This window comes from Galleria mellonella, unplaced genomic scaffold, assembly GCF_026898425.1.
Source record: "Galleria mellonella isolate WM207_F2 unplaced genomic scaffold, CSIRO_AGI_GalMel_v1 utg300, whole genome shotgun sequence".
NCBI classification, from domain to species: domain Eukaryota; kingdom Metazoa; phylum Arthropoda; class Insecta; order Lepidoptera; family Pyralidae; genus Galleria; species Galleria mellonella.
This window is the reverse complement of record NW_026442068.1, coordinates 2,081,616-2,109,457: the sequence shown is the minus strand read 5'-3', so window position 1 is coordinate 2,109,457 and position 27,842 is coordinate 2,081,616. Positions and strand designations below refer to the sequence as shown.

Below are 27,842 nucleotides of genomic sequence, written 5' to 3'. Positions count from 1 at the left end.
TCTCTGGGCATTCTATGAACTCGAATTATAGTATCCAAAGTCGTTGTGGTAGATATTTATTATTTTACTAAATGACAGGACAAATGGTTGTGTCCCTTATTGGGTACACTTTTTCTTAGCTGAATAAAATTACCATCTCTTAAGTTAAAGTAAATTTTTGGTTTTAGCATGAAAAATCTTGTGTAATATGTCTGAATTTCTAAAGGTACATCACAATTGAAAGTCACGAGTAAAAATCAATCATTTATTGAATAGTTAGGTACCATACCATATTTTAATTAATAGATCACAAATTTGTATAAAAAGAGATTAATAATATTTTTTAATATTGGATGATAATGCTATTTTTCGACAATACGTATATAAAATAGCAATTTACACAACTTACATCAAGTGCAAGCAAATGCTAAATTATATTTACAAAAGAAAATATCCTATATTTGCATTTATTATCTAACTAGAAGAATATTATAGAATTAGGCACCATGTTATAAGTACAAACAATATCTAATAATACTAATATTGTACGATATTTTGAGACTAAAAACCAACCAACATTCACACTTGATGGCATCATTTATCACTACTAACGACTTTCTTTGTAAAATGCTATCGGAATGTTTCTATCTAGCATTCAGTCTTATAAGCATTAGTTATGGCATAGATAAAAATATGCAATTAATATATTTTTCATATTGTTACAATTCTACTAACTTTCTACAATCATTCTCGACCCTTTATGTTACTATTTTAAAGGTATCCCCGGTTAAACAATAATTTCAATGTTCGTTAATTATTATAATTAACATTTATAATCAGCATGCACTTCAATATAATTTTAATGAATATACTAAAAGTTCAACTTTAAACAGTGTTATCAATAATTCGTTAATATTTTGTTAATTAAATATTTAACTTTAATTTAATTCCAATACTCGTTTCTAGAATTTACTCAACCCACATGCTCTGTGGGATCTTCATTTTCGCGGTTGGACTCTTTGCCTCTTTTCTTGCAAATGTTAACCAGCTTTGCATTTATTTTCTTCAATTTTTGATTCTCTTTCATTACGTCGGTTAGCTGCTGATTCTGTAAATAAAAGTACAATTATTAGAATTGCTTAATGTTAGTTGGCGGTAGGATCTAAAATAATGTTACCCGATTAGTTTATAATGAAATTGGTAATTTCTGAAATTATCAAATTAGTAATCTCTTTTGATATAGGCACAGAACATAATATATATGGCCTATACTTCCGAGGCTATATTGGAAGAAATATGACTTGACAGCGCTACAGCAGCCTACTTGTGACCATGGCCGGTGTAACTTGGCCAAATCATCGAGATAAATCCGGTAAATTATCATCACCATTTCAGTCATTAACTGTCCACTGTTGAACATAGGCTTCCCTCATAAATTGCCATAAGGAGCTGTCTTGAGTCACCTGCAAATTATCATAGTTCATCTAAATGATTTCGTTTGCAATTGAGATCATTTTGGGATGTAATATATAACTGTTAGTAGCAGTCAGGCGTCACCTGCACTATAGCACTACCGGTGGCGATGTACATGGGCTGGGCCGCGGCGCCGGCCGTAAGCGAGCACAATTGCCGCTCCAACGACGTTTTCTGCTGTGTGAGCCTCTCCACCGTCTGTGGAATGATTAAAAATCACTAATAATTTATTTGAAGTCACACTGGCGTTGATTATGAGGCATAATTTCACTAAACTTATGTCTAAAATCAATATTTCAATTTGATATCACAGCAAAGTCTTTATTGTAAGGACGAGTGTGAATTTTCTAACATATTGAAGTCAAAATTATAAGGATGGTTGATAAAAAAGTAATTTCGTAAAATTCTCAAATTATTAGGTTACGAGATAAGCTTAGAGAAATGATACCTAAGAATCGGTTCTATTGTTTTGTAAATGTTTTCTTTAATGACGTCAACTGAATGATTTTTATTGAAAATAGGATTCTCATCGACGTATCAAAACCCAGTATATTATATTGTAGTTATTATTATAAATTAGAATAATAATAAACAAATATATATATAGTCTCGTGAATATACTTTTTTGTTTTCGATTCAAGTACTCGAAGCTATTATTAATTTTGGTCTAAAATGTTCTTTTCTATTAACACCCATATACTCTAATAAGTATCAGAAATTACACCAGCGAAATAGAATTCAAAGACAAGTTAAATTATGAACATAACTTTTAGCATCCTACATCATTGCTTTCCCTGGAATATATTTAGGTATATGCACTAAAATATACTTGTTTAATAAACATATATACCATTTTGAGTCGTTTCAATTCTCGAGATTGCGTTCCGTCGGTCTGCCGTGTACTGTCATCTCGCTCTACCTGACTGCTCAGGAAGTCTGTAATAAGAGTAATATTATTTTTGTTATTTATATTGTGATACCAAAACAAAAAGAGACAGGATCATAGCGACGAACTATGATTAATTCGAATTCGGATAAACAACAATTTGGAACTGTTCATAAGGATTAAATTTGCTATATTTTCTCCTTCTTAATATATTTGATATTACGAGTATTAAATATAGAAATTATAGCTTTACTAAACTAACAAAGTTTTATTGTGCAATAAAGAATAAATAAATAATATTAGTATTCAAAATACTGAAAAGTTTTTTATACAACTTAGAATGGCAAACAAGCTGACGGTCCACCTGATGGAAAGTGGTAACCGTATAATTTATAACGTTATTCACACGACTTCGTCTGACAATAACAAGATTTTGTTGACCAGGATAAAAAGTAAATTATGTTTTGCTTTGTCTTAAATGCTATGCATATGTCAAATTTCATGACGATTCGTTGATCTGTTAAGGCGTCAAATGGTAACACATTTATATTCACATTAGTCTTAGTGTATTTATAAAAATAATGGCCCTCAATCTATCCAGCAGGATGATAGACACAAATCACTTTTCAGTTACGAACGAATACATAGAATTACAGAATAATTACCGTCGCTAGTTTCAGTGGTGGCGTCGTTGAAATCCACCATGGAGGAGCCGCGGTTCTGGTCGTGTAAACTCTGCCGTTTCTTGCGTGTAGACTGCAAAATACCGCTATGATTTTCTTCAAACTCTTGCAGCTTTGCCTGAAATGGAACAACGTTATAACAGAGATGAGGTTTCACGATCAAGACTAACTATATTTTTTTATAACGAGCATAGGGCTCTCCTGATAGTAATGAATTATCGGCGCTCATAGACATAGCGAACACTTGAGAACTTGAAGGTATGTTGCTTACCTTTTAAGAAGGCATGTGCTCTTTTTTTGAAGGGTTCAATATTGTATCTATACAGTTTATTGTAGATGTATACATCTATAATCATATTGTGCAAAGTAAAAAGTATACCTCCAACATTGTCTTCGTTTCCTTCAATTTACGTAATTGTTCGTCCTTCTCCCTCAGATATATGCCGCAAGTCTCGCACTCCTCATCTAATTCCTTGCATCTTGCTCGAAGTTCTTCTAACTCTTGTTTGCATTCTTTCAATTGTTGTTTTGTTGTTTCTAACTCCCTGTTGATTGATTAACAATGGGTTGAAAGAGAGAATGTTATTAACTTTGCTGTCACTGCTACATTAATGGAATTTGCTGGTTTTAGTTTGATTTTTTATTCATCTTATGAAATTACCAGAGGGAGACTTTGCAAAAAAGTCGATTGCTTGGGTACCTCTGTCCCATTCGTGTTTCTACCGTAAAGCAGTTGTGTTTGCATGGCTGTGTTTCGGTTTGAAGGGTGGGATATGGCGTGAATTTACTGGGTACAGAGGAATAACACCCGAGTCCTCAGGAATGGCAACGCATGGGGGGTATTATGGGCGAAACAGTATACTCTGTTATGTCCATGGTACTGCTCATGTCTATAGGCGACGGTTATCACTTTCCATCAGGAAGGCCGTCAGCTTGTGTATTAAAAAAAAAAAAAAACTAATATTATAAAGGTACAGAAAGATTTAAAAAGAGATGGGTGGGCTGCGAATCTAGAAAGATATGAATATTAAAATGGCTGCAAATAGAAAAGTGAACCAAAATTATGAAATGAGGGCCAGAAGACGATTTAATTTTATAATTAACCATAAATATAAAAGTAAAGGATTTGATTGAAAAGTCTAAAATATTCCAAACCTATTGTCTTTGCCAGAATTCTTTTCTATAAACTTTTGCATCTTTCCAAGAGTCGTTTTCAATTCTTGCTTCTTGAAGCGTAATTCTTCAACTGTTTTCATCAGTCTTTTGTTCTTTTCAACTTCTGCATCATAGGACATACGATCTACGACCACTGAATGAAGATTGGTCCAATCTAAAAGTCAAAGGCTTTATTTAAATTGATTATATTGATTGAAATAAGTATCATCAACTTGTGAGTAGTACAGTACAAAACAAACTAGTCTAGTGAATTAAAAACAAAGCTTTTGTACCTTAACTTTTTGTGACTTATAGATCTTACAAACATTTAAATAATCCTAGCTCTCATGTTTATAATATTACTAGCTTTTACCAGCGACTTTGCACGCGTGACCGGGATATGTTTACTAACCGGGAGAAAAACTTACCTATTAATGTCTCCTGTGTAATCGATACAATGGTTTAGACACTAAAGTGTAACAAATAAACTTATTTTCGCATCTATATTATTTAAAAATTAGAACTAATAGGGGTAATTAAACTACATTTTAATTAATATCCATAAAAAATTGAAACTACAAGGAATACTTTAATTTAATTCACCTTCGTCTGTGTTCACTGCGGCGTTGGCGACCATCGTTCTGTTGCCACCTTGGAGAGTTTGATTTGGGTTGATAGACTGTAATTTTTCCCTCAATTCACTAACTAAATTCTGGAATAGTGTAAAAAATAGCTTATTATTATATTTATTAATTACACAATAATAATAATACATAAAACAGAAACAGTGACGTTTGAAATTTTAATAATTTTAAGGAAAACATTATTTATTTATTTAACATTTCATTGTTCCAATATTACAGGACTTGCTGAAGGGTTTTCATTAAGCATAGTGTAGTATAAACATATTTGATAAACACAAAATTTAAAGTTATATGTAAAATAACTTTATATTTGGACTAAAAGAGACTAAGAGAGACTACACGAAAGATTTTACTATCATCTTAATAAATAGATACTAATTCAATTATTATAAAATTCAATTGTATTCAGTAATTACGTTCATAGTTCAAATACGCAGATGTTACAGTACAACTCATATAAGAGAAATACAATTTTGAAAATAGCCTTAAGTGCACGTAAAGGTAGAAAATATAAATAAAAGTGATTTTAACAAAATCACTTGAGACATTACACTCAAAGAATTATGATTGCCATACATAAAGAAGGGAAAAGTAGTATTTTTACAAGACAGTATTTCCGAACCGATACGACAACATAACCTTCAAGAAAAGAGCATATTCCTTTTTAAAAGGCCGGCTGCACACCTGCAATGCCGTTAGTGTTGTGGGTGATCATGGGCGGCGGTCTCACTTACCACCAGGTGAGCCGCATGCTCGTTTGCCCCCTGTGTTGTAAAAAAAAAACTTACCTCCAAGCCTGCTTTTTCTTTCTTAAGCCTTGCGCATTGGCTTTCCCTTTCACGCAGGTACTCCGCACAAGTGTCACACTCTTCGTCCAGTTCCTTGTATCTTTCCTTCAACTCCTCGAGTTCTTGTTTGCAGGACGCGAGTTGTTCACGTACTTGACTTAATTCACTATAGAATAATAATAGACCTTCTTAGTTTAATACTAAAAAGACCACAGATAGTACAGTGAATGACTAGAATTATTAATGTCGAAAAATAAATGATTTATGCCATACCTTTCATTTGCTGAATCTGATGTTTTTAAGTCGGTTGGTTCATTCAACTTTGAAGTTTCTGAAAGTAAAATTAATGTGTTATTAATAATCGAGGTAATAGAGTCGATACTGAATAGTTATTCTCTAAACATGTCTCTAAAATTATTACTTTAATTTGGTAGTTGTGTGACAGTACTGTTTTATGGACCATATTCATAATAATAATGGGCACGGCCCACCTGCCTCTTTCTGCCTTAAATACGCCTATGGTAAATAATCTATGGTAGTAGCTACTGACCGGTAGTTGCGCCTGCGCGGTGTAAGTCGTGCGAGCTCTGGCGTCGTTGACGTCGACGCGCCGCGCTCTGATTCTCCGAGCTCTATACACAGAGTTACACGCATATTAAGGTGACGTTAAGTTAGAATAAAAGAACAAGTAACATGAACGTAAAAAATTATTCGCGGATGCCATCGTGCAATTGTTTTTTTTATTTTTGCAACTTAGAATAGTAACCAGCTAATTGTGAGGAAATTTTTAGAGTATATTAAATAAGGATTAACATATAGATTTGTATGAAGTTGAAAAATTTACCTTTCAAAAAGAATATTTCTTTCTATGATAATTAGAACGGCAAACAAGCAGACTGATCACCGACACCTATGGGCATGAATAGCTTCATGGACATAAAAGAATATACTTAAATATCCATGCTTTGTTTTATAATTGTGACGAAGCGTTATTTATTACAGCATACGCGAACCAAGTGTTTATTATTAATATTATAATCATGTAAAAGTTCAATACAGTATTTAATATAAATTGCATATGTATTAATACATTCCTTTTGTTCAGGTTATAATTTTTGTTTTAAATTAACATCATTTATCAATGATAATATAGATACATACGTGATCTTGTCTCGATTGTAAGCTGTCCCGTCTGAAATAAAATTTATAATAATTTTCAATAATTATTCACTTCCAAAAATTTTTCTTTTTTGAAATTCTTCAAATATAAAGTCTCAATGATTTGCAGAAGGTTTAAAAAAGTAATAAGTTAATGGATATGAAAAATAACATGTTGATCTCTGTGGAGATATTTATTAGCTTTTTTTTTTTAATTTCATAAACAGTCAACTTACCCTTTGCTATGTCTGAGTGGAGTGCTTCTATTGGAACTGTCATCGTCTACGTCCATAAATAGATCGTCAGGCTTAGCGCGGGAGTCAAACACTATCTCTGCCTGTTTCTGATCTAGGTGTACAAAAAATATTAATTAACATTGCGTACCAATTTAAATATTCGATTATTAATATTTATTAATATTCCAGTTATATTAAATATTAAACAGGTCAAATTAATGCACAAAGGGAAGACTCGCGCCTTATCACGTTTTGGATTCAAATGTGATAGTAAAATGTCGGATTGTCGTATGCAAAAACAATGACATTATCAGGACTCCAATTTTGGATATGAGGGGATTCTTAATTCAACTATACTTCTATTTGTCTTGCGAAATTTCCATCATTTTTCGATCAATGTAATTATTTAAATTAAATAATCCTATAAAAAACGTATACAATATTTTTTATTTGAACGAAGTAACTTAAGCTTATATTTTTCACGAAAGTTAATTCATTATTAAAAAAAGGTACCTTCTAAGCACTCTTTGTTATCGGAGATTATTCGTTTCGAGTCATAAAAGCTTTGCCTGCGACGGCGCGGCGCCTCCACGGGCGTGCGTCGAGCGACTGCCTCCAATTCTGCTTCCAACTCCGCAACGCGAACCTGAACAAGCGGTATTCACCTTTCTTTTTATAAATTTAAAAATGACAATGATTACTGTCTTCTTAATGGGAAATAGTAACCGTCGGTTATAAACACGGATATTATAGAGTATATTATTCGTGGTATGATGCCTTATGTCAGCAGCAAGTCAGCAGAAGACCTGATACAGCCCGATGGATGAACAAGCTAAGTGGCAATGGACTTGTTACAACTCGAATAATCGACAATCGATCAAGAAAGGTTCTTGAGTGGAGACCCTGTAAAGACAAACGCAGTGTAGGACGACCCTCCACTAGATGGATTGATGATCTCAGATGCATTGCAGGGAGTCAAGTGGATGCAGCTGGCTCGGAACCGTTCTTTATGGCTGTGTATAAGGGAGGCCTATGCTTAGCAGTGGACAGGTAACGGCTGATATTATGTATGGCTGTGATTACAGTACCTGTAGTGCATCTTTAGCGTTCTTCATAATTTCAATTTCCTCTTTGGTAGTTTTAATACTACATTCCATACTTTCACACGATTGCTGTAATGCTGTATATTTCTTTGTTAGATCTTCTAGATGTTTGTCTTTTTCATTTAGTGCTTTATTATCACTTTCTTTCTGTTTTTGAAGTCTGAAAAGGTTGTACAAATTGTAAGGATAATTTTTTTTCTCCATTTTGTAGTTTAGCAATAGAAATCATATTAAGCAAACAGAATTACTATACAGATTGGAAACGAAACCATTAGCATTCTAAAGGATGGTCGCTTAAAATGTTAAAACTGAAGTTCAAGAAAACATTAATAAAACACTTCCTGATATAGATTAAGATATTAATTCGCGTTTGTATTACTAAGGATAACATTGACAATCTGAAATAGTAGTTTCGAACGATAATTTATTATAAATTCATATCTTTTAAGATTTATACCCTTAATAAAACCTTTATAAAACTTGCTCATAATGAACAAGTGCAATTCTGGGTTGACAGACAATAGTAAATTACCTTATAATCATCTTGCTCTGTATTTGTGCCGTTTTTTCGTGTGTTCTGATATTCATTTCTAATCGTAAACAGTCTTTACACTTCTCTTCGAATTGTTCTTTTAGTTCCATATTTTGTTGCATTAAAGACTTTGCTTCCGTTTTTAAAGATTCAACTACCGACATATTTTCTTTTACTGACTCTCGTAATATTAATATATCCGATGTCATTTTTTCTAATTCTATCTTATTTCCTTTTATAATCTCGCTCGACTTCTCTAATTCTGATGCACAATTTTCTTTTTCTTCTATTATGACTTGATTTACAGTTTTCAAATCATTTATTTCTTTTTTCAGGAGAGAAATTGTATTTGTTAGCTCTAAGATTTGATTATCTTTCTCAGCTAAGTTGTTGAGCGCCTCCGATTTAAGTTCACTTTCTAAATTATCGATAGCACTTTGCTGTTTTATAATATTTTCTTTCAATACATTAGTTTCTTCTGTTAATTTATCTATTAGATTCAAGTTAACTGCATTTTCTTCGACTTTACTTTCGTATACTTTCATTAAATCATCATACAAGGATTTTTGGGTAAGCAATGTGTTATCCTTTTCATTTAAATCCATCGTGAGATTTTTATTGACATCATGTAGTTCAATATTTTTTACTTTTAGTAATCCAATTTCCTTCTCTTTAGAATCCAACTTCAATTTTAATTCTTTAAGTTCTTCTATTGTACTCTCCTTATCAAATTCTATATTATGCTTTCTACATTGTTCGATTATATGGTCAAAAATATTTGTAACATTTAATGGCGAATTTAAATCAAGATTACTGTTACGTATAATATTATGATCCAGGAGCTTTTGCCAGCCTTTGCGAACCACTTCATTTAATTCTTGTTCTTTCTTTATTATATCGAGTGTAACAGCATTACTTATTTCATGAACTTTTTCTTTTTGTGCTTTAAGTAAATTATATTCATTTTCTTTGTCCGAAAGTTGACATTTCATTTGTAACAAATTATCGTTAACACCATTCAGCTCGGCCGTTACAGCTTCCATCTGTTCTTGTAATTTAATGTATTTATTCATTATGTCACATAAGTCATTTTGGTTTTTAGTTACAATTTTATCAATCACGATTTCAAAAATACTTAAACTAGATAAATTAAATTCTTTATCAAGAACTTTCAAAACATTTTCTCTAAATAATGACACTACTTTGGTGTTGTCATCAGTTTCTATTATTTTTGGTATTTCTTCTTTCAATAAATTTATGTTGGTCTGCATCAATAATATAATGTCTGTTATAGCTTTCAATTTTATATCTTTTAGTTCAAAATCTTTACTTATTTCAGAATATTCAGTTTTTATATTATTTACATGAGCTTCTAGTTCCTTTTTAGAATTTTCATAAATTTTTAGTTTATTGACGAAGTTCTCAACATCATTGTTATGTTTTGTAACAATAAAATTGTAAAGCATTTTCATTAGATCTAGAATTTTAACATCACAGTTAATGTTGTCTTTTTCAGCTCCAGAGATTTCCAAGTAATAATGATAGCAATCATTTTTTTCCAGCGTGTATATGTCGGTTGAACGTTCTTCCGGTATATTTGGCATATTAAGTTTATGTAATTGATCTACAACTCCAAAATCTTTCTTTGAAGTGAAGAAATTCGAATCACTCATGCTGTCATCCAAATCCATATTTTGTTCCATAGATAAATTATTACGATCTAAGTGATTTTTAATGGTTGTGACATCCTCAGTCAGTTCTTTACAGTCTTCTTTACTCGCATGTAGTTCATTTTGTAAAATGCAAATTTTATTGTATCTAGACGATGTGTCAGATTCACTAAGGCTTCTGTTTAGTTTTAAATGTGCTTGTGAGATACTATCCACACACAAAGACTGTACCATATTTTCTTTTGCTGCACATTGTGGACAAATTGTATAATTTGGTTTATCGGTTTTTTCCATCAAACGTTCCAATTCAGAACACTTATCACTTAATTTCAAATTTAGTAATTTTACTGTTTCCAATTCTTTATTGAGATCATCAGCCTCTGTTATATTTTCCATAATTTGGGTAGATAAATTATCATTTTCTTCTTGGAGTTGTTTAAGTTCTAAATTTTTTTTATTTAATGTTTGCGTAAGTTTTGCGATCTCATTTGTCTTAATATTATACTCTTTCTCTAAAGTATTAAATTTACGTACTAAAACATCTGTTGAGGGAATTTCTAATAAAAGATTATTGTATTTTTCTTCAATAATTGTTTTTTCTTTATTTATATTACACAAATCTTGTAACAGTTCTTTTATTTCTACTTCCAACTTTTCACGTATTTTTTCATATTCTATTTTTTCAATTTTGTACTGTTCACACATGGCACATTCATTATTTTTTACATTCGTGTTTGAAACTTCACAATTATTAAATTTAATTGGACTACTGATCGAGTCAACCTTTGACTCATTTATATTTGTAAACAAATTTAATTGCTCGCGTAATTTCATGTTTTCCAAGTTTAAAACTTCTAATTTTTCCGATATATTTTCATTATTAGACAACAAAGTTTCTGACTTATTTTGAATCATATGGGAATCTCTTAGTCTTACTATATCATTTGTTTGACAAGCTACTTCGTTTGTAAATGTGTGAGTTAAATCTAAGCAAGTTTGTTCATGTTCACCCATCAGAGTATTATCAGCTGATGCAGTGAGTGTAATATTAGTGTCTAACATTAAAAGATCGCCATCTAAGATTGTTTCGTCAGTTTTAAAATTGGAAAGAAATGAATTATTGATTGACATATCTGGCAAAGAATATCTTTTAAAACTGATATTGTGTTTATCTGTAAATGATGAATCTCTTTTCAATACTGACATAAGTTCAAATAACTGCTTTTTAACTGCAGGTATATCTCTTTGACATAACATATGAAATCTATGATGATGATGTTGAAGAACTTTTACTTGGGATTTGAGAGATTTATTTTCTGCATATGTAGTTGCAGTAAGTGTTGAAAGATTTGTTCTGTGATTCATAACTTTCTTTTGCAATTCAAAAGCTGGTTCAACAAGTGATTGTACTTCTTTGCGGATTTCGTTTTGTTCGTTAACTAAATGGCGATTTATAGATTCTAACTCTTTTATTAAATCACCAAGCTTCAAATTTTCTTCACGAGCGTCTGTCAATTCTGATAATAATCTGGAACACTGACAACTATTACTCTGTGTCTCTTTATCTATGGTTTCAATTTTTGACATTAAATTAGTAGGAATCACTGGTTTTTCACTTGGTTGTATGTATTCTATTATTTTATTACAACATATGGTTAGAAGACTAGGTGGTGACTTACATTCTATTTTATCCATTAGGTTAAATATAGAATTTTTAACATAACTTTCATGAGTAATATCTTCGGCAAGAAAATCATCCAAATTATAACTTCTGTTTGATAATTCAGAATACTTAATCTTAAGTTCCTGGTCTTCCATTTGTAGATCTTCAATATGCTTTTTCGTGGATGAATCGAGATAATGTTGCGATTCCCATTCTTTTAATTTGGACTGAATATTTTCAATAACATCAACTTTCATAGTCACTTCTTCTTGAGGTGTGTTTAATAATATGGTTGCTTTCTCTAATTCATTTTTTAAAGATTTGTTTTCAGATTGCAGTTTATTTAGTTCAGAAAGTAATTCTTCGTTTTTATTTTCAAATTGTGATAATTTTTCTATAAAATTACGATTTTGTTCTGTTAGATTGCTAACTTCGTTTTTAGCGTTATTATAAAGGTCCTGGAAGTCGTCATGTTGTTTATTATTCTTAGAACTACGCATTGCATAATGAGCTATTTTCTCAAAAATAAAAATGACTTGTTCATATAAGCTAATGTCGTCATTTGTAATTTCCGTTTCAATATTAAATTTTTCTGTTATCTCTAAAGCTTTGTATAAAATGTTGTTTAATATATGAGATTTCTCTTCAATGCAGTCATTGATTTTATTCAAGTTCTTTCTTATTTCCAATGACTTATCTTCAATTATTTTTTTTGATTCAGTCAGATGAGATTCTAGGTGTATTATTTTTGCTTCTTTTTCTTGTATCACTAATAAAATCTCTTGTTTACCATTCTCATATTTCTCCGCACTCTCCTTTAGTGATAATATTAAATTATCTTTAGAAGTAACAAAGTCACGAAGATTTTCATTATCTTTGTTAATTATATTTATTTTGCTTTCTAGCTCTAGAATTTCTTCATTTCTTTTGTTCAAATCAATGCGTGTTTCTTCAAGTTCTTTTGTTTTATGCTCTAATGTTTCCTTTAAACTAATAGCGTTATTAGTCAAAGTTAGAATTTCAGATTGAAATATAGCAAATTCATTAGCATGTTTGTCCCTTAAATCATCTAATATTTTGGATAAATCATCTTTGTATATTTTTTCGACTTCTCTTTGAGACACTAATTCTGTTACTAAAGACTCTAAAATATCTAAGTTCTGAGTCAAGGTTCTGAAAATGTCGACGAAATTATCAATTACTTCTGGTACCTCTTGTATATTTCCCGTTAGTTTTACTGAAATATCCTGAATTTTTTTTAATGCTATTTTAGCTTTTAATATGTTTTCTTCCGTTTGTTCTTTATCTTTTTGAAGTGACAAGACCAAATCATTTTTAACATTTAGATCACATTCTAAAGAGTTTATTGTATTAGATAAACTATATATTTGCTTCTTTAAATTTTCATTACTCAATATATTTTCTTGCTCTCTTTTATTTTGTTCAGATGCAGCCTCAGTAAGTCTTTGATTAGTTATTTCTAAGGAGGAAAGTTTCGCCGCATCTTCTACGCTATTTTTTTCTAATTTACTATTTACTACTTTGAGGTTATTCAATTCTTCAGAAAGATCATGTTGAATTTTTATAGCATCGTTTTTTTCGGACAAAAGATCTTTAATAATTATACTGTTTTCATTTATTTGTTCCTTTAAATTCTGTATCTCCAGGTTTAATGCACTTAATTCTTTCTCTGTAGTGCCTTCAATGGTATTAGATTCAGAATTAAAGGGAAGCGCAGATTTCAGTGTAGCTATTTCTTTATTTCGAGAATCAAGAACGATTTTAAAAGATTTAATAATATTTTTGATATTTTCATTATTCGCAATAATTTTTTCCTCGTTTGCTATCATTTTATCTAAAATATTATCATTAATATTAATATCACCTACATTGTCCTTTTTATTAAGCCTGATCTGTAATTCTTTAATTAGAGAATTATATGAATCAATGTCGTTATTTGCTACTTCTAAGCTTTCTTTTTGACTTTTTATAGTAGAATTTAATGTTTCTATTGTAGATTTGAGAAAAGAGTTTTCAATTTCAATAGTAGAAAGCTTTTCTTTATAATTATTAACTATTTCTTCGAGTTCTTTACAAGTATAATTAAGTGAATCAACCTTTTGATTCTGTGCAAATAAATTAGCTTCTAATTCTAGCATTGACTGAGTTTTAGTCGTTAATTGGGATTGTATGTTTGTGACTAGATCTCCTATTTGTGACGACGGTTCATCATCATTTGTATTGTTAATACTGCTTTCATTGTCACTATTCACTAGTGATATATCTTTTGACATATCCATAAAATGTGAAAGTTCTTTATTCATGGTTCTCGATAGTTTACCTGTGTGAATAGTAAAATTATTTGTTTTATAAAAATTGCTTGAAGTTAAAATTACAAAAGCATATAATTTGTCTGATTGAAACAATTCTTGTGACTTATCAATCTCTATAACAATAAGACCAAATTAGAAAGAATTAGGAAAGCACTACCAAAATATTAGCTGCACCAGCAATGACACAATCCAAATAGGACAAGAGACATGTTTATTTAGATGGCAATTTGGCCAGAGAGTATTTTAAAACATGTATTAATAGTTAAATACACAAATACTTTACTTTTATTTTACATTATATCATTCATTTTCCGATAAGCTCTGGAAAACATATATAAGGATTTTAATAATAGTTAATTGTTTAAAATACTCACCAATATCTTCAGTTCTTTTACAAATTTTGTGCTCATCTAAAAGTGACAAAAGCTCTTCTTCTCTTTTCTTTGTTTTCTGTTTTAAGGTTTCATAACTAACTTCCCAATCAGTTAGTTTGGTCATGTAGTCTTGATTTTGAGCTTCTATTTCAACCTAAAATCGAGGGTTTATGTTTATTGTTTTATTACAGTAAAACGTAGTCACTTCAATGCAGTTGTATGAAATATTTTGTAAATTTTATAATTTTCAAAAATATAAAAGTAGGTAAATGATTTAACAAGGTAAATCTTTTATAAAAAAAAAAGGTCGTTGAAAACTAAGCTCTTATATTTACATAAGCTGAGATTAGTTTTTAAGTTGCCTTTGTAACACCAAGTGCAAAAGGGGATTTTATGAAATGCAACATAATACAATAATTTATACATTATAATAAATTTGTAATGATACACAAATGCAGATGGAATATTTTTTTAAAATTATATTAAAGACATAAATGATTACACAAGTAAACAAAGTATACGTAAAATTAAGGCACCTTGGCAGCCATAATCATTTTCATTTCTTCATCAGACTTGGTGATTTTTATTTTCAAATGGTCAATTTCCAAATCCTTATCTTTGCTTTGCTTGGTGAGTGAATTGATGTCGTCTTCGAGATTAGCTATAACTTTGTTGTTTTGATCAAGTTTTTCAAGGAGTTCTATCTGAAAATTATATTTTCATTAGTATTCATGTTCTTTGAATAAAATTACAATATTGAAACAACTTTTTTACAGCACAGGGAAACCAGCAAACCAGCGTGCGGCTCACCTGATGGTAAGTGACTACCGCCTCCCATGATCACTCACAACACCAACGGCATTGCAGGTGTGCTGCCGGTCTTTTAAAAAGGAAAATGCTATTTTCTTGAAGGTTATGATGTCGTATTGGTTCAGAAATACTGCTGCTGGAATTTGATTCCAAAAAGTGGTTGTGCGTGGAAAAAAAGTGCCTTAAAAACGCACGGTGGAAGACCGCCACTCGTCCAGATGGTTAGGATGAAACTTTAGTTTATGGCGGGTTGTATGGTGGTGAAAATCAGCAACATGATAAATTCCGTAGAAGTAAGTAGAGATGTTGCATCTCTGTACAATTTAAGTGGGTCGAGATGGACAGTAAGGCGCTGGTTATTAATAATTCGAGCCGCCTGACTTTGAATGCGGTCTAACGGAGGGAGCTGGTACTGTGGCGCTCTTGCCCATAGATGAGAACAGTATTCCATATGCGGCCTGACTTGAATTTTTTATAATTTCAGACGGTGTTCTGGCGTTAAATACCGTCTCACTCTATTTAGAACTCCTAACTTTTTGGAAGCTATCTTAGCTTTTTCCTCCAGATGACCGCAAAACTGGACGTCGCTAAATATAGCAACGCCAAGAACTCCTAGAGTCGACTTACGACTTGGACAATCTATCTATGGCAATATTTGTAAATTATGATGTCACAATAACAAAAAGACATTAGTGTAATGTCAATATTTAGTAACTGTTACTAGAGACGCCGCCAAACCAATACTGAGTGATACATAGTGGTTTAATAATTTTATTGAATTAAAAGTAATTTTGAAGTATTTTATATTATGACTGATTACTGAATTATTTTGTTGTTGGATTCAGTGATTAAGTTAAAAATACAGTACCTCTAGCAACAGAGAAATAATTGCTAAAATCATGTATCTTTTAATTTTATTTACAAAAAAATAACTTGTTTAATTTTATACTTACCACACTAGGCGTGTACATCTTTTCTCTCTCAGTCAATTCAACAATATCTTTTAGATCCTTTTCAGCTATCTTTACTTTCTTTCTTAATATACATGGTGGAGTTTTTGTTTCGCCTGAAACAAATTACTCTACTTATATATATAACCAACATGATGCTTCAGCAGAAAAAATCTTTGATTTCAAAATTGATTTAAATGCAATTTTAAGATAGATATATTAGGAGTACAAATAAGTTTCCGCCGTTTTATTGTGGATGGCGCGGCACGGAGTTTCGGTTAGCTTTCGCAGATGATAACCGGCTTAAAAAATAGTTTCGACATTCAAGACCAACATAACCTATTAATATTATTGATTTGATATTGGTAAAATATAATTTTTATAACTTGAAAATGTCAAAATTTGAGCCAAATAAGCGTCATTTGCGGGAAATATTAATTTACTTCTTTAATTTAAAGAAATCTGCTGCTAAGGCGCATCAATTGCTCGTAGAAGCATATGGTGAGGGTGCTTTGAGTGAGAGAACGTGTCGAGAGTGGTTTCAAAAGTTTAAAAACGGTGATTTCGACGTAGAAGACAAAGATCGCAGTGGAAGGCCAAAAATTTACGAGGATGCAGAATTGGAGGAATTATTGGAGGAGGATTCATCTCAAACACAAAAAGAACTTGCTCTAACATTAGAAGTCACTCAGCAAGCAGTCTCACATCGTTTAAAATCATTAGGAATGATTCATAAACAAGGAAATTGGGTTCCGTACGAATTAAAGCCGAGAGATATTGAACGCCGATTATGCTTAAGTGAAATGCTGCTAGCTAGACATAAAAAAAAGGGTTTTTTACATCGTATCGTAACTGGTGATGAGAAGTGGATACATTATGACAATCCAAAAAGAAAAAAATCATGGGGATTACCTGGCCACGCGTCAACATCAACAGCAAAACCGAATATTCACGGAAAAAAACTTATGCTGTGTATTTGGTGGGATCAGCTAGGTGTAGTGTATTATGAGTTGCTAAATCCGAGCGAAACAATTACTGGAGCCCTCTATCGAACACAATTGATGAGATTGAGCCGAGCTCTGAAAGAAAAACGCCCTCAATACTATTCTAGACACGAAAAAATTATTCTTCTGCATGACAATGCTCGTCCACATGTTGCGGCTCCCGTAAAAAAGTACTTGGAAACACTTGATTGGGAAGTGTTACCCCACCCGCCGTATTCACCAGACATTGCACCGTCCGATTATCACCTGTTTCGGTCCATGGCACATGCTCTGACGACGCAGCGGTTTACATCTTATGAGGATACCAAAAATTGGGTTGATTCGTGGATAGCCTCAAAAGACAAGGAGTTCTTCAGACGTGGAATTCGAATGCTGCCTGAGAGATGGGAAAAAGTGGTTGCAAGTGATGGGCAATATTTTATATAAATCTATATTACCGTTCTTCTATAATAAATATTTAATTTGTGTTAAAAAACGGCGGAAACTTATTTGTACTCCTAATATGATGACCTAAAATTACTATTTAGAAAATACGAGTAGTTGATAACATAAGAACAGTATTCTTTTATTGAATAGAAATGCTTACTGAATATGATAATATTATAAAAAAAAAAGGATTGCCATTAAAAAAAGATATATAGACATAACAGAGTATACTGTTTCGCCCATGATACCACCCATGCATTGCCATTCCTGAGGACTCAGGTGTTATTCCTCTGTACCCTGTAAATTCACGCCATATCCCACCCTTCAAACCGAAACACAGCCACGCAAACACAATTGCTTTACGGTTGAAACACGAATGGGACAGAGGTACCCAGGCAAACGATTTTTGTATAGTCTCCCTCTGGTAAAATAACTGATATTTGAATATTAGGAAATATTTTTATAGCACTAAAAATAAACTAAGATAGATTGGTATTAGTACTAAAAATTACCATAACATTTGTGGTATGGCGAACAGGGCTGCACATCGACTGACTCGTCATCGTCACTATCTGCAAGTCATACATTAATATTTTGTAGTTATGTACAATTAAAGAGAAAAAAAAAATATATATATATATATATATATATATATATATATATATATATATATATATATATATATATATACTTGCTATTATCTGTTTTTTTATACATAGTAGGTATCAGTTTTTTTTATAACACACTAGAAATGGTAGTACTGAATTTGTTTTTTAAAAATTAAAGATCACAAAATTTAAAACAGCCACATGAAAACTCTACACTCACGAAGCAGCCAGTACTGTCTTATTACTAATAAAAAATTTCCAAATATTAAAAACAATACCTATTTCAATAACATCATCAAAGTTGACTTTCTTCTCTCTAGGTGGCGGAGTGATCAGTGTAGTCTCCTCCGGTACGCTGCTCAGCTTGCTGGCATTCTGAATCGGGACGAAATCCATAGCGCCAGGTAACGACATCGGACTGGAATTTAAAATTTGTGAATTTTATTTAATTGAATGTAAAAAATTTACAAATTCCAACTTAAAAAAGGAGATTTTCAGTTTGGTTTTTTTTTTTACATTTATTACCTCATAACTTCGTCAATTATAAACTGATTTGGAAATTTTTTTATCCGGAATGATATACTTACAGATTGGTTTCATAGGAAATTTATCAAAATCGGTTCTGTAGTTTAGCTTTCAAATCAAAATAATTCTAGTTTTGTCACAATTTTCAATTTCATAAAAAATTTATAGCAGCTTTTTTTTTGTAGAAAACAATCTTAAATTATGTTTTAATAACGTTACAATAAAACTGTGCGTAGATTACAAGTGCGATTAACTGTCCATAACACTAAATAATCCTAATAAAGCCTCTGTAACATATGCATTCACTTCCGCGCAAATGACAAACATTAGCAATCCTATTTATTCTTATTACTTTCCTCAGCATTTCTTAATATGTTATTTTGAACATTAAAACAACAGATTAAGATACAAACTTACTTGTACTTCAAAGTGGGCGTACAAAATTTTGGTATGTTACTGACGGGTTCCTCGTTCACATCATGTAAGGTTGATATAGTGATCCTACGGAGTTGATTGTTTTTTCGACGCCCACCCATTCTGTCTATGCTGCTTCTCTGGCCGAATCCGTTCAATATCAGTCGCCGCAGATTCTCTATTTGCTTCTGCAAGTCTTGCTGTAATAATTTTTTTTTATTACACACTTTCCTTATTAAAATATTGCCCCTCTGTCCAGGAGGACAGAAGAAATATATCTTTCTGCTTTAATGGCCTCTAATATATTGCAGGGAATCAGTGGATGAAAGTGGCTCAGGACCAGTCATTATGACAGTCTATGGGAGAAGCCTATGTTCAGATAATGGCTGAGATGATAATGTTTTGCTATATTTTATTGAATTGGGTGTTATTTTGACGAAGTCTATGTTTATATCAATGGTTAGTTGGTTATAATTATTTTAAATCGTTAATACTTGGCAGGCAATTAAATGATTGAAGGCAGGAAACTTCTATCGAGCAATTAAGTAGTACCTTCTTTAGGAGTGCAAGACGACTCCCAATATGGGTGTAGACTAAATAATGATTGAGAATTGTTGATTGATAGGGAAGGCAAATCTTGAAATATCCAAAAAATTTTACATCTTTTATGAAAATGAATAATAATTGTATATCATACTGAAAGAAGTCTTAATTTGACATTATGCAATGTAGTTTCTTAACTCACCTCAACATTCTTCTTGCTTTCTAGCATCACTTCTAAGTTCTTTTTACTTTCTAGTTGCGCTTGCAATCGGGACAACTGTTTAGTGAGGCTTTGTATCATGGTTACGTCAGTCGCTACCGCATTCACTTCCGGTTTGTTCTTAATTGCCTTAGCTCTATTTGCGAACCTTTACAATAAAAAATTTCATAATTAGAGTATTAATTTCTTATTGGAATATATACCTGATGGTAAGTGACTACCGCCGTCCATTATCACCCACAACACCAGAGGCATTGATACAATATACAAAATAAATAAATAATAAATACAGTGATACCATATATAAAAATACAAGGTATCACATATCGGTTCCATACCATTACGTGAAAAGTGGGACATAGGTGAGTTTATGCCTCTATTATGGGTAATGAGTTAAAATATGTACAGAAAAAAATCCAAGTAATTTTTGTCAGTGCCACTAATATTTTATTGAAAGATCTTTAAAATTTTTACCTGTATCCATGCTTTTCATACTATAACAAGTATACTCTATCTAGTTTATATCTAAGATTCAAATTGTTTGTCGATAAAATGATGCTAATTATTTCTATTTTATAATTTATATCTATTTCTATAATAATAATATTTAATGTAATACAAACTGTAGAGTTGAGATGGTTTCGTCAACAGCAGCCGGAGTTATTGCACATATAATACTAGTTTTGGCATTGCCTCCCAAAGAATTCTGGAGTATACGGGTTAATTTGCTATCACGATAGTTTGCGTGTCTGAAAATAATTATAAATAAATTTTATATAATATAAAAAAGAATAAAGTTTTTATTTTAAATAAAATCTTCCAAAACACATGTTGTAAAGAAATGTTTAAATAGAACTCTAATTGCAATTTGTATGTTACTAATAATTATAAAAAAGAAAGTTTGTTAAGATGTTTGAATATTTAGATATTGGTAATTACTAGCAGTCTATCACACGGTTTTGGATATATATATATTCTAATACACGTGAGTAAATCCTAATTAATGTGTCAATACAGAATATGGTGCATTTCAAGTAATAAATGTTTATTAAATTTTTAAATCAATTTCTGTTGACCGAGTAACAAACATCCCTACACGTTTACAATTTTCGCATTTACAATATTAGTAAAAGTAAAATAAAAATGCTGAAGCTACAATAGTGTAAATTGAATTTGTTTTTGCATTCATCATATTCTATGATCCAACTAAGATCATAAACTTTCGTAAATACCCATTTATATTTTAATATAATAAATACAGGTTTAACTTATGTGTAATAAGTCGTGCTTCCTCAATAAGTTAAATACTTAAACTGTTAAAGTTTGTTAAAGAGATTTTTTTTTTTTTTTTTTTTTTTTTTTATAGAACTTAGAATGGCAAACAAGCTAGTTATTACACTAAATCATCATCAATCAATCAATCATAAATGTTAAAGTTTGTTAAAGAGATGTATGGATGACTTGATACTTAATATGTTTATGATTAAGTAAATAATTATTAAATGACTGAATAGATTTCAATGAAATTTAGTACATAAAGGATAAATCCTAATTTAAATAAAGCAAGCTATAGATTACTAAAAGTTTTTAGCAATTATTACTAGGATTATAACACAACTTACTTATTGGGATCTTCAGACAGCTGTTTGATTACTAATGCGAGTGTAGATAATGACTTATTAATGTGTGTGCCTTCCTTGAACCTGATGCCCGTGGCGCCAGTTTGTCCAGCACGCTCGGAGCCAGCCAAGTCCACTAGGTTTAATTTTGACACATTCACGCAGCCAGCTTCTTCTTCCCCTTCTATGTGTTCACGTGATTCTATTATCTGATTAGAAAATATTTATTTTTTAATATTCGTTTTATTAAAATATAGAGGAAATAAAGAGGGATTTGTTAATACAAATCCCACTTTAGTCCACTTCCAGTGATCTTTAGAAACCATCGTGGTAAATTTGCTAATTGACCAGACTTCATCCTCAAGGGCCATCTTTCACTGGTAACTTACCAGTTTAAATTCACTATCGGCCTCAGGAGTCCCTGTGGTTGGGCGCCAAATGCGAAGAAGGAGTACCATGCATAAGAGTCACATTAAATTAGGTGTTAGTATTTTTGTATAAATAGTGGATCCGGGTAATCTCTTATTTGGGAGGAGGATGGAGGTAATAATGGCGATTAACAGCCTTATTGCTAGCAATATACCCAGATTATAGATAAAATATAGCCTATTAGCTGCGGTTAAAAATTTACCAAAGATGCCAGACAGACTAGAACCAGGCCTATTTAACCCAACAATGTGGTTGGTTTACTATACTCTTTTCAACTCATAAAAAATGTATGAATACATATAAGACTAGACAATTGCATCAAGTCTAGGAGGCAGTTACCTCATTTCTGCAATATGGGAGGGAGGAGGGAGATTGTTAGTTAATGTGGAATTCCAGTCCCATGCCCCCCCCCCCCCCCGGAAACCATCATGCTGATTTCCAAATGTATTCATTACGGTGGGCTAACTGACCTGCCTTTTCATCTTCACCTATCATCATCACTCATTGGTGCCCCGTCAGTGTATACCGTTAGGGCAGGCGGGGTTACCATTTCATTACAATCTATTAAAAAAACAAACGTTTCAACAATATAATAGTTGACAGAATATAATAAGACTTAATTTTATTTTTTATTAATATTATTGTAATAGTCATTATTTAATGTAATTACTTACAATTTGGAAAATTGAATGTGACCGGCTGCTTTCCTCGTTCATGTTGGTAGCACCAGTTTGCCTGTTAGCTTCACCCTGAAGGTGGAAAATTAATAATCAAAAACAATCTGAATAAATATGAAAAATGTATAAGATCAGCAATCAAATTATCAATAAAAGATAATGAAATGAAATGAAATGAATTTATTTTGCTAGAATGTAGGTAATTTTAGATGATAGAGGTTTATATTTCCCGTGTACATTTTGCCTCTATGTCGGCGTGCAAATTTTATCAATATAAGAAATTAATATAAAATCAGTATATTTAAGTCTGTAATTACTATAAAGATATATTATGTTACCAGAACTTTTGTATAGATACATTCAAGATTCTTAGTAAATTATTAAATGTTTATACTAATGGCAATTAAACATTATTATCTAAAAATTATACAACCTTGTTAATATTATAAATGAGAAAGTGAAATTGTCTGTTTGTATCTTATGACACCTTAAATCTCAACTAATTATAATAAAATTTAGTATATATGTTAGGTATAAAGAAGAACACAGGCTACTTTTAAACCAATTTAAAAAATGGAGAAGCATCTCCATTATTTATTTATAATTTAGTTGTATTTTTTGTGTTAGTTACCTCATAATATAGTTGTAAACCCATAAGATAATTTTTTTTATCTGAAAGGATATACTCATAAATTGGTTCTATAAAATTCTTATCAAATCAGTTCAATTACTTAGTTTTTAAATAATAATAACTGTTTTTTTTTTCCATAAAGAGGTCAGATTTTTTTGTAGAACACAATTTAATCATTACAATGGTCGATCAATACCATATATACTAACTAACACATCAAGTTACTGTAAGAGATTATTTTTAATTCATTATAAATTTGTAAAACATTCTCTTTTCATTATTTTTAGTGTGCAATAGATAGTTTAAAATAACAGAAGAAAGGTTTATTTTTATTATAAATGTTTACCTGTTTCAAGTATTTGAGCACTTCTTCAGGGGAGGTGCTAACTTGTTCAGTAACATCTACTTTGACACCTTCAAATGTTTCATGAACTTTTATGTTTTTCTTTTCAATGTTCAAAAGGTCTTTTAATGTTTCATTGTAAATTTCAATGTATGACACTCTGCAAAAGAAAAAGGAACAGAATGTAAACTTATGAATATGAAAAAATAAATCATATTATAAATAATCTATACTAGTATTTATTATACGAGAGGAAAGATAGGATTTGTGCAATCTTTTTGTGTAGGTATTTAGATTTATTATCACAAAATGTATGTCATATAAATAAGACTCTTGACATTAAAGGTCTTATGTTTACTTAAGAATATGGGATAATAAAGAAATATCTAAATTCAAATATGTATTTTCATTATGCTCAGTATTTTCTATTATCATCACCATTTCCATCATTGTTCACTGCTAAATATAGATCTATATCTAGATAGGCACAAATAAAAGACATTTGAATTTTTATCTAAAAATAAATCTATTTTTTACAATTCAAACATTAAATCACAAAGAAGGAATTGGTGATGTTCAAATGTATATAATTAGTTATGCAATATTATCTAATCTACTCATGCATGATATAAGCCAGGCAATATATTAAAGCTACTGCATTATTACACCCACATCAACTACATTTTGGGAGTTCCACCTACTTATAAAGCATAATGACTAAGTGCTGTCTTAAAAAAAATATAGGTAGTGAAGTTATTCATATTAAATGTTAGTTTCATGACTGTGAATAAATAATTAGAACTAAAATTTATTAAGTTTTAATATCATAGGGTTTAATGTAAAAGAAAAATAATAAAATTGGTTATGCTAATTATGTTAGTAATTTACATTTATTTATTTTCTTTATATTCAACTTGATATTAAGTATTTAATATCTATACTATAAGTGAACATACAAAAGCATATAAATAATTAAATACTTTATTATAAAATATATTGTTCTGTATTTATAATGTTTTAATAGAGTTACACCACATCATCTTTCAGCTAATCACATAACTATAATACACCTAATGTTATACTGATTTTTGTACACGTTGTGATGCAGTTTGCATCATGTTCTGATAACTGCTGCTAAAATACACATAGCAGAAAAAATAACAATAATAAATAAAATAAATATAAATACACAAATTAAAATACAACATGAATTTTGGTAGAATCAATAGGGTTATTTTATAGATTTTAATATACAGAGAAAACTCTATATAGGGAAATTAAAGAGACCAGGTATTTTAATGTGTTAAAAAGAGTTTTTGTTAAACTGAGAGTAGAAAAAAAAACAATATAATTTTACAAATAAGTACCTTTTAAATTACAAAAATTAAGTGAAAAAAAAAATTAATTAACAAAAATTATAATCATTTATCTGTGTTTTTTACTATGTCAGTATTATAATTGTATTTTTTGTTGTATTTTATTCATGTTTTACGATATAATAGGATCATCTTTGTAAAACTTTTTTTTTTAAAAGAAAGAAATACTTAGGATACTGTCTATATTGTGTTTGAAGGTCATTGAAACTAATGTTTATTGGGGTTTAAATAACAATGTATTGTTTCCCTGTTAAAAGAGTGGTTGTAACGCTATAAAAAGTGTTTCAATATAAGGTTAACAATGTAAACCAAAAAAACTAGCAATTTCTACAGGAGTTGTCGTTAAATAGAAGTTTGCTATATAGAGTTTACACTATATATAAAAACATCTAAATTTCAGGTCTATTCATTAGTTTTTATCGGACTACCATTGGATTTTTATTGACTACAATAAAAATTCAATAATTGTTTCAATTTCATTAGATTATTCCTAATTGTCATTTTACCATTTTGCATTTCATATGAAGATTTATGGCTACCATTAATGTATGTATTTAACATTTTTTTGTGAAAATAGAAGAAATTGATCAAGAATAGTATAATATGAATAGATAATTTTAGTTTTTTTTAGTTAGATAGGTTTTTTAATAACATATTTTGGGTGATAAATTTTTCACCAAAATAATTCAGAAATGTGAAATTTGTCAGAGGATAAATCTACAATGTACTTTTTTATATATACTTTTGGCTAAAATGATGAATGAGATCACAATGAAAATAGAATGTACTCAAAGGAAGATTGGTTTCTTACCTCACTAGAAAGTCCCGATTAGGGATATTTTTAATGATTTCAAATAAATTATAAATAGCAAGCGGTATGATGCCAGGTGATGTTTCTGTACCAGTCATGGTATATGTCTTCCCGGAGGAAGTTTGTCCATAAGCAAAAATAGTTCCATTAAAACCCGCCGTCGCCGCTTCCACAATAGGTTTTGCAATATCATTATATACATCAGTGGTTTTAGCATCCTTGTCATAAACTTGGTCTAAAAAAATTGGATAGATATTTTAGATATTTGAACAAGACTCGACCTTCAGCTTATGACGTATACAGGTAGCTCATTAGAATCATAATAGTTTCTATTAGAACATGTAACCTGAAAAATTTCACTTACCAAATGTGAAAGATAACCCACTATCTCTCCCGGTCTGATCGAGTTGGCATAAAGTGTTGTTTTTTACGCGCCATTGATAAGATTGTTTCTCCTCGATTTCGCGAGAAATCAGAGGTCTCACTTTGACAACTACTTTGATATTGTCACTCATCTTTTTTCATATTTATACTAATTCATTGATATTAACATGTAGTGCGTTTTCTTGGATTATGCGATGGTAACATTTTCCAATTGCCTACTACAAAATGCAGTGTAAACAACTTAATTCACTGAAACATAAACATTGAAGTAATATTCTGACAAAAATAACCGACGATTTTAAAATAGAAAAGTTGTTCTTCTTTTAGTGTTGCTATTGGTATTAAATTTATATATGTCATGATTATTATTTTTAATCTATGGCTCTCATAAGGCTATCTTGTAGTAGAGATATCGTAAAACGGGGTGAATATAATTCACCAAGTGAATAAAAAAATCTTTCTTATAAAATGCTTTAAAATATCTTTCAGGTAGGTCCAGGATATATATAAAAATAAATATAGCAGTTAAATATAAAATCTTACAAAATTTACAGATCTTTTTCAGTCGTCATAGTAGCAGCAGTAATTTTTCTCTACGGTTTAAGCTTTTATTATTATTAATGTTTGCTTCGGTAAAACACTTCATGTTTTTCCTTACACTATGTTTTCTTAAATATATTGAGAGGCAACTGCAAGGACATTTGACTCCTTAAAATATTCTCGAACAGATTCTCTCGAACCTTTGTTATAAATAGAACGTACGGCTTTTTCTGTAATGCAAATATAGTTGTATATCTGCAGCTTACAGATTTGGTACAGAGGAATAACACCTGAGTCCTCAGGAACGGCAACGCATGGGGGTATCATGGGCGAAACAGTATACTCTGTTATGTCCATGGTACTGCTCATGTCTATAGGCGACGGTTACCACTTTCCATCAGGTGGGCCGTCAGCTTGTTTGCCATTCTAAGTTCTATAAAAAAAAAAAAAAAAAAAAAAAAAAAAAAATCTGCAGCTTTTCTCCACAGTGAAATACCATAGGCCATAATGCTGTAAAAATAGCTAAAATAATTTTGGGCGTTGCTGTTGTCTAATTCTCTTAATTCTATAGGCAGCAGAACTAAGCCCATATGCTAATTTTTGTACATGTAGGCTCCACTATAATTTTGAATTTATAGTGATGCTAGGAAATATGGTATCACTAACAAAATCTAATGATTGACCGTCTAATAATATAGGAATTGTTATCTGCCTTAGGTAGTCTAAATTTAAACCATTTTGTTTTGTTTGCATTGAATAACAGATTATTCGATGTAAACTATTGTAAAACTGACAGAAATAGAGAGAGTATTTGCTTTGTCAAAACTAATACTTTTAGGGTTAAATATAAATAGT

At 30.7% G+C, this 27,842-nt stretch overlaps 1 protein-coding gene across 1 annotated transcript; it reads right to left on the bottom strand.

Annotated features, from left to right (window-relative positions):
* Positions 1–230: 230 nt before the first annotated feature.
* LOC113523470 (kinesin-related protein 4-like) lies at positions 231–26,917 on the bottom strand. The gene is made up of 28 exons (XM_052895618.1): positions 26,428–26,917; positions 26,064–26,298; positions 23,880–24,036; positions 22,900–22,974; positions 21,800–22,005; positions 20,801–20,926; positions 20,160–20,325; positions 19,418–19,614; positions 18,754–18,893; positions 18,380–18,439; positions 16,441–16,553; positions 15,214–15,381; positions 14,678–14,831; positions 8,638–14,311; positions 8,091–8,265; positions 7,516–7,648; positions 7,003–7,114; positions 6,770–6,800; positions 6,159–6,240; positions 5,882–5,939; positions 5,609–5,774; positions 4,780–4,888; positions 4,177–4,351; positions 3,401–3,566; positions 3,004–3,139; positions 2,303–2,388; positions 1,537–1,650; positions 231–1,087 (listed from the first exon to the last, which is right to left on the bottom strand). The coding sequence occupies exons 1-28, from the start codon at positions 26,576–26,578 to the stop codon at positions 953–955; spliced, it is 9,300 nt and encodes a 3,099-aa protein (XP_052751578.1). The 5' UTR covers positions 26,579–26,917; the 3' UTR covers positions 231–952.
* Between the last annotated feature and the right edge of the window lie 925 nt (positions 26,918–27,842).

Coding starts and splice junctions, on each gene's coding strand:
- LOC113523470 (XM_052895618.1), bottom strand. CDS start 26,578: ATGAGTGACAATATCAAAGTAGTTGTCAAAGTGAGACCTCTGATTTCT. Junction 14,312..14,677: donor TAAAAGAACTGAAGATATTG/GTGAGTATTTTA, acceptor CTATTCACACAG/GTAAACTATCGAGAACCATG. Junction 4,889..5,608: donor AAGAAAAAGCAGGCTTGGAG/GTAAGTTTTTTT, acceptor ACACTATTCCAG/AATTTAGTTAGTGAATTGAG.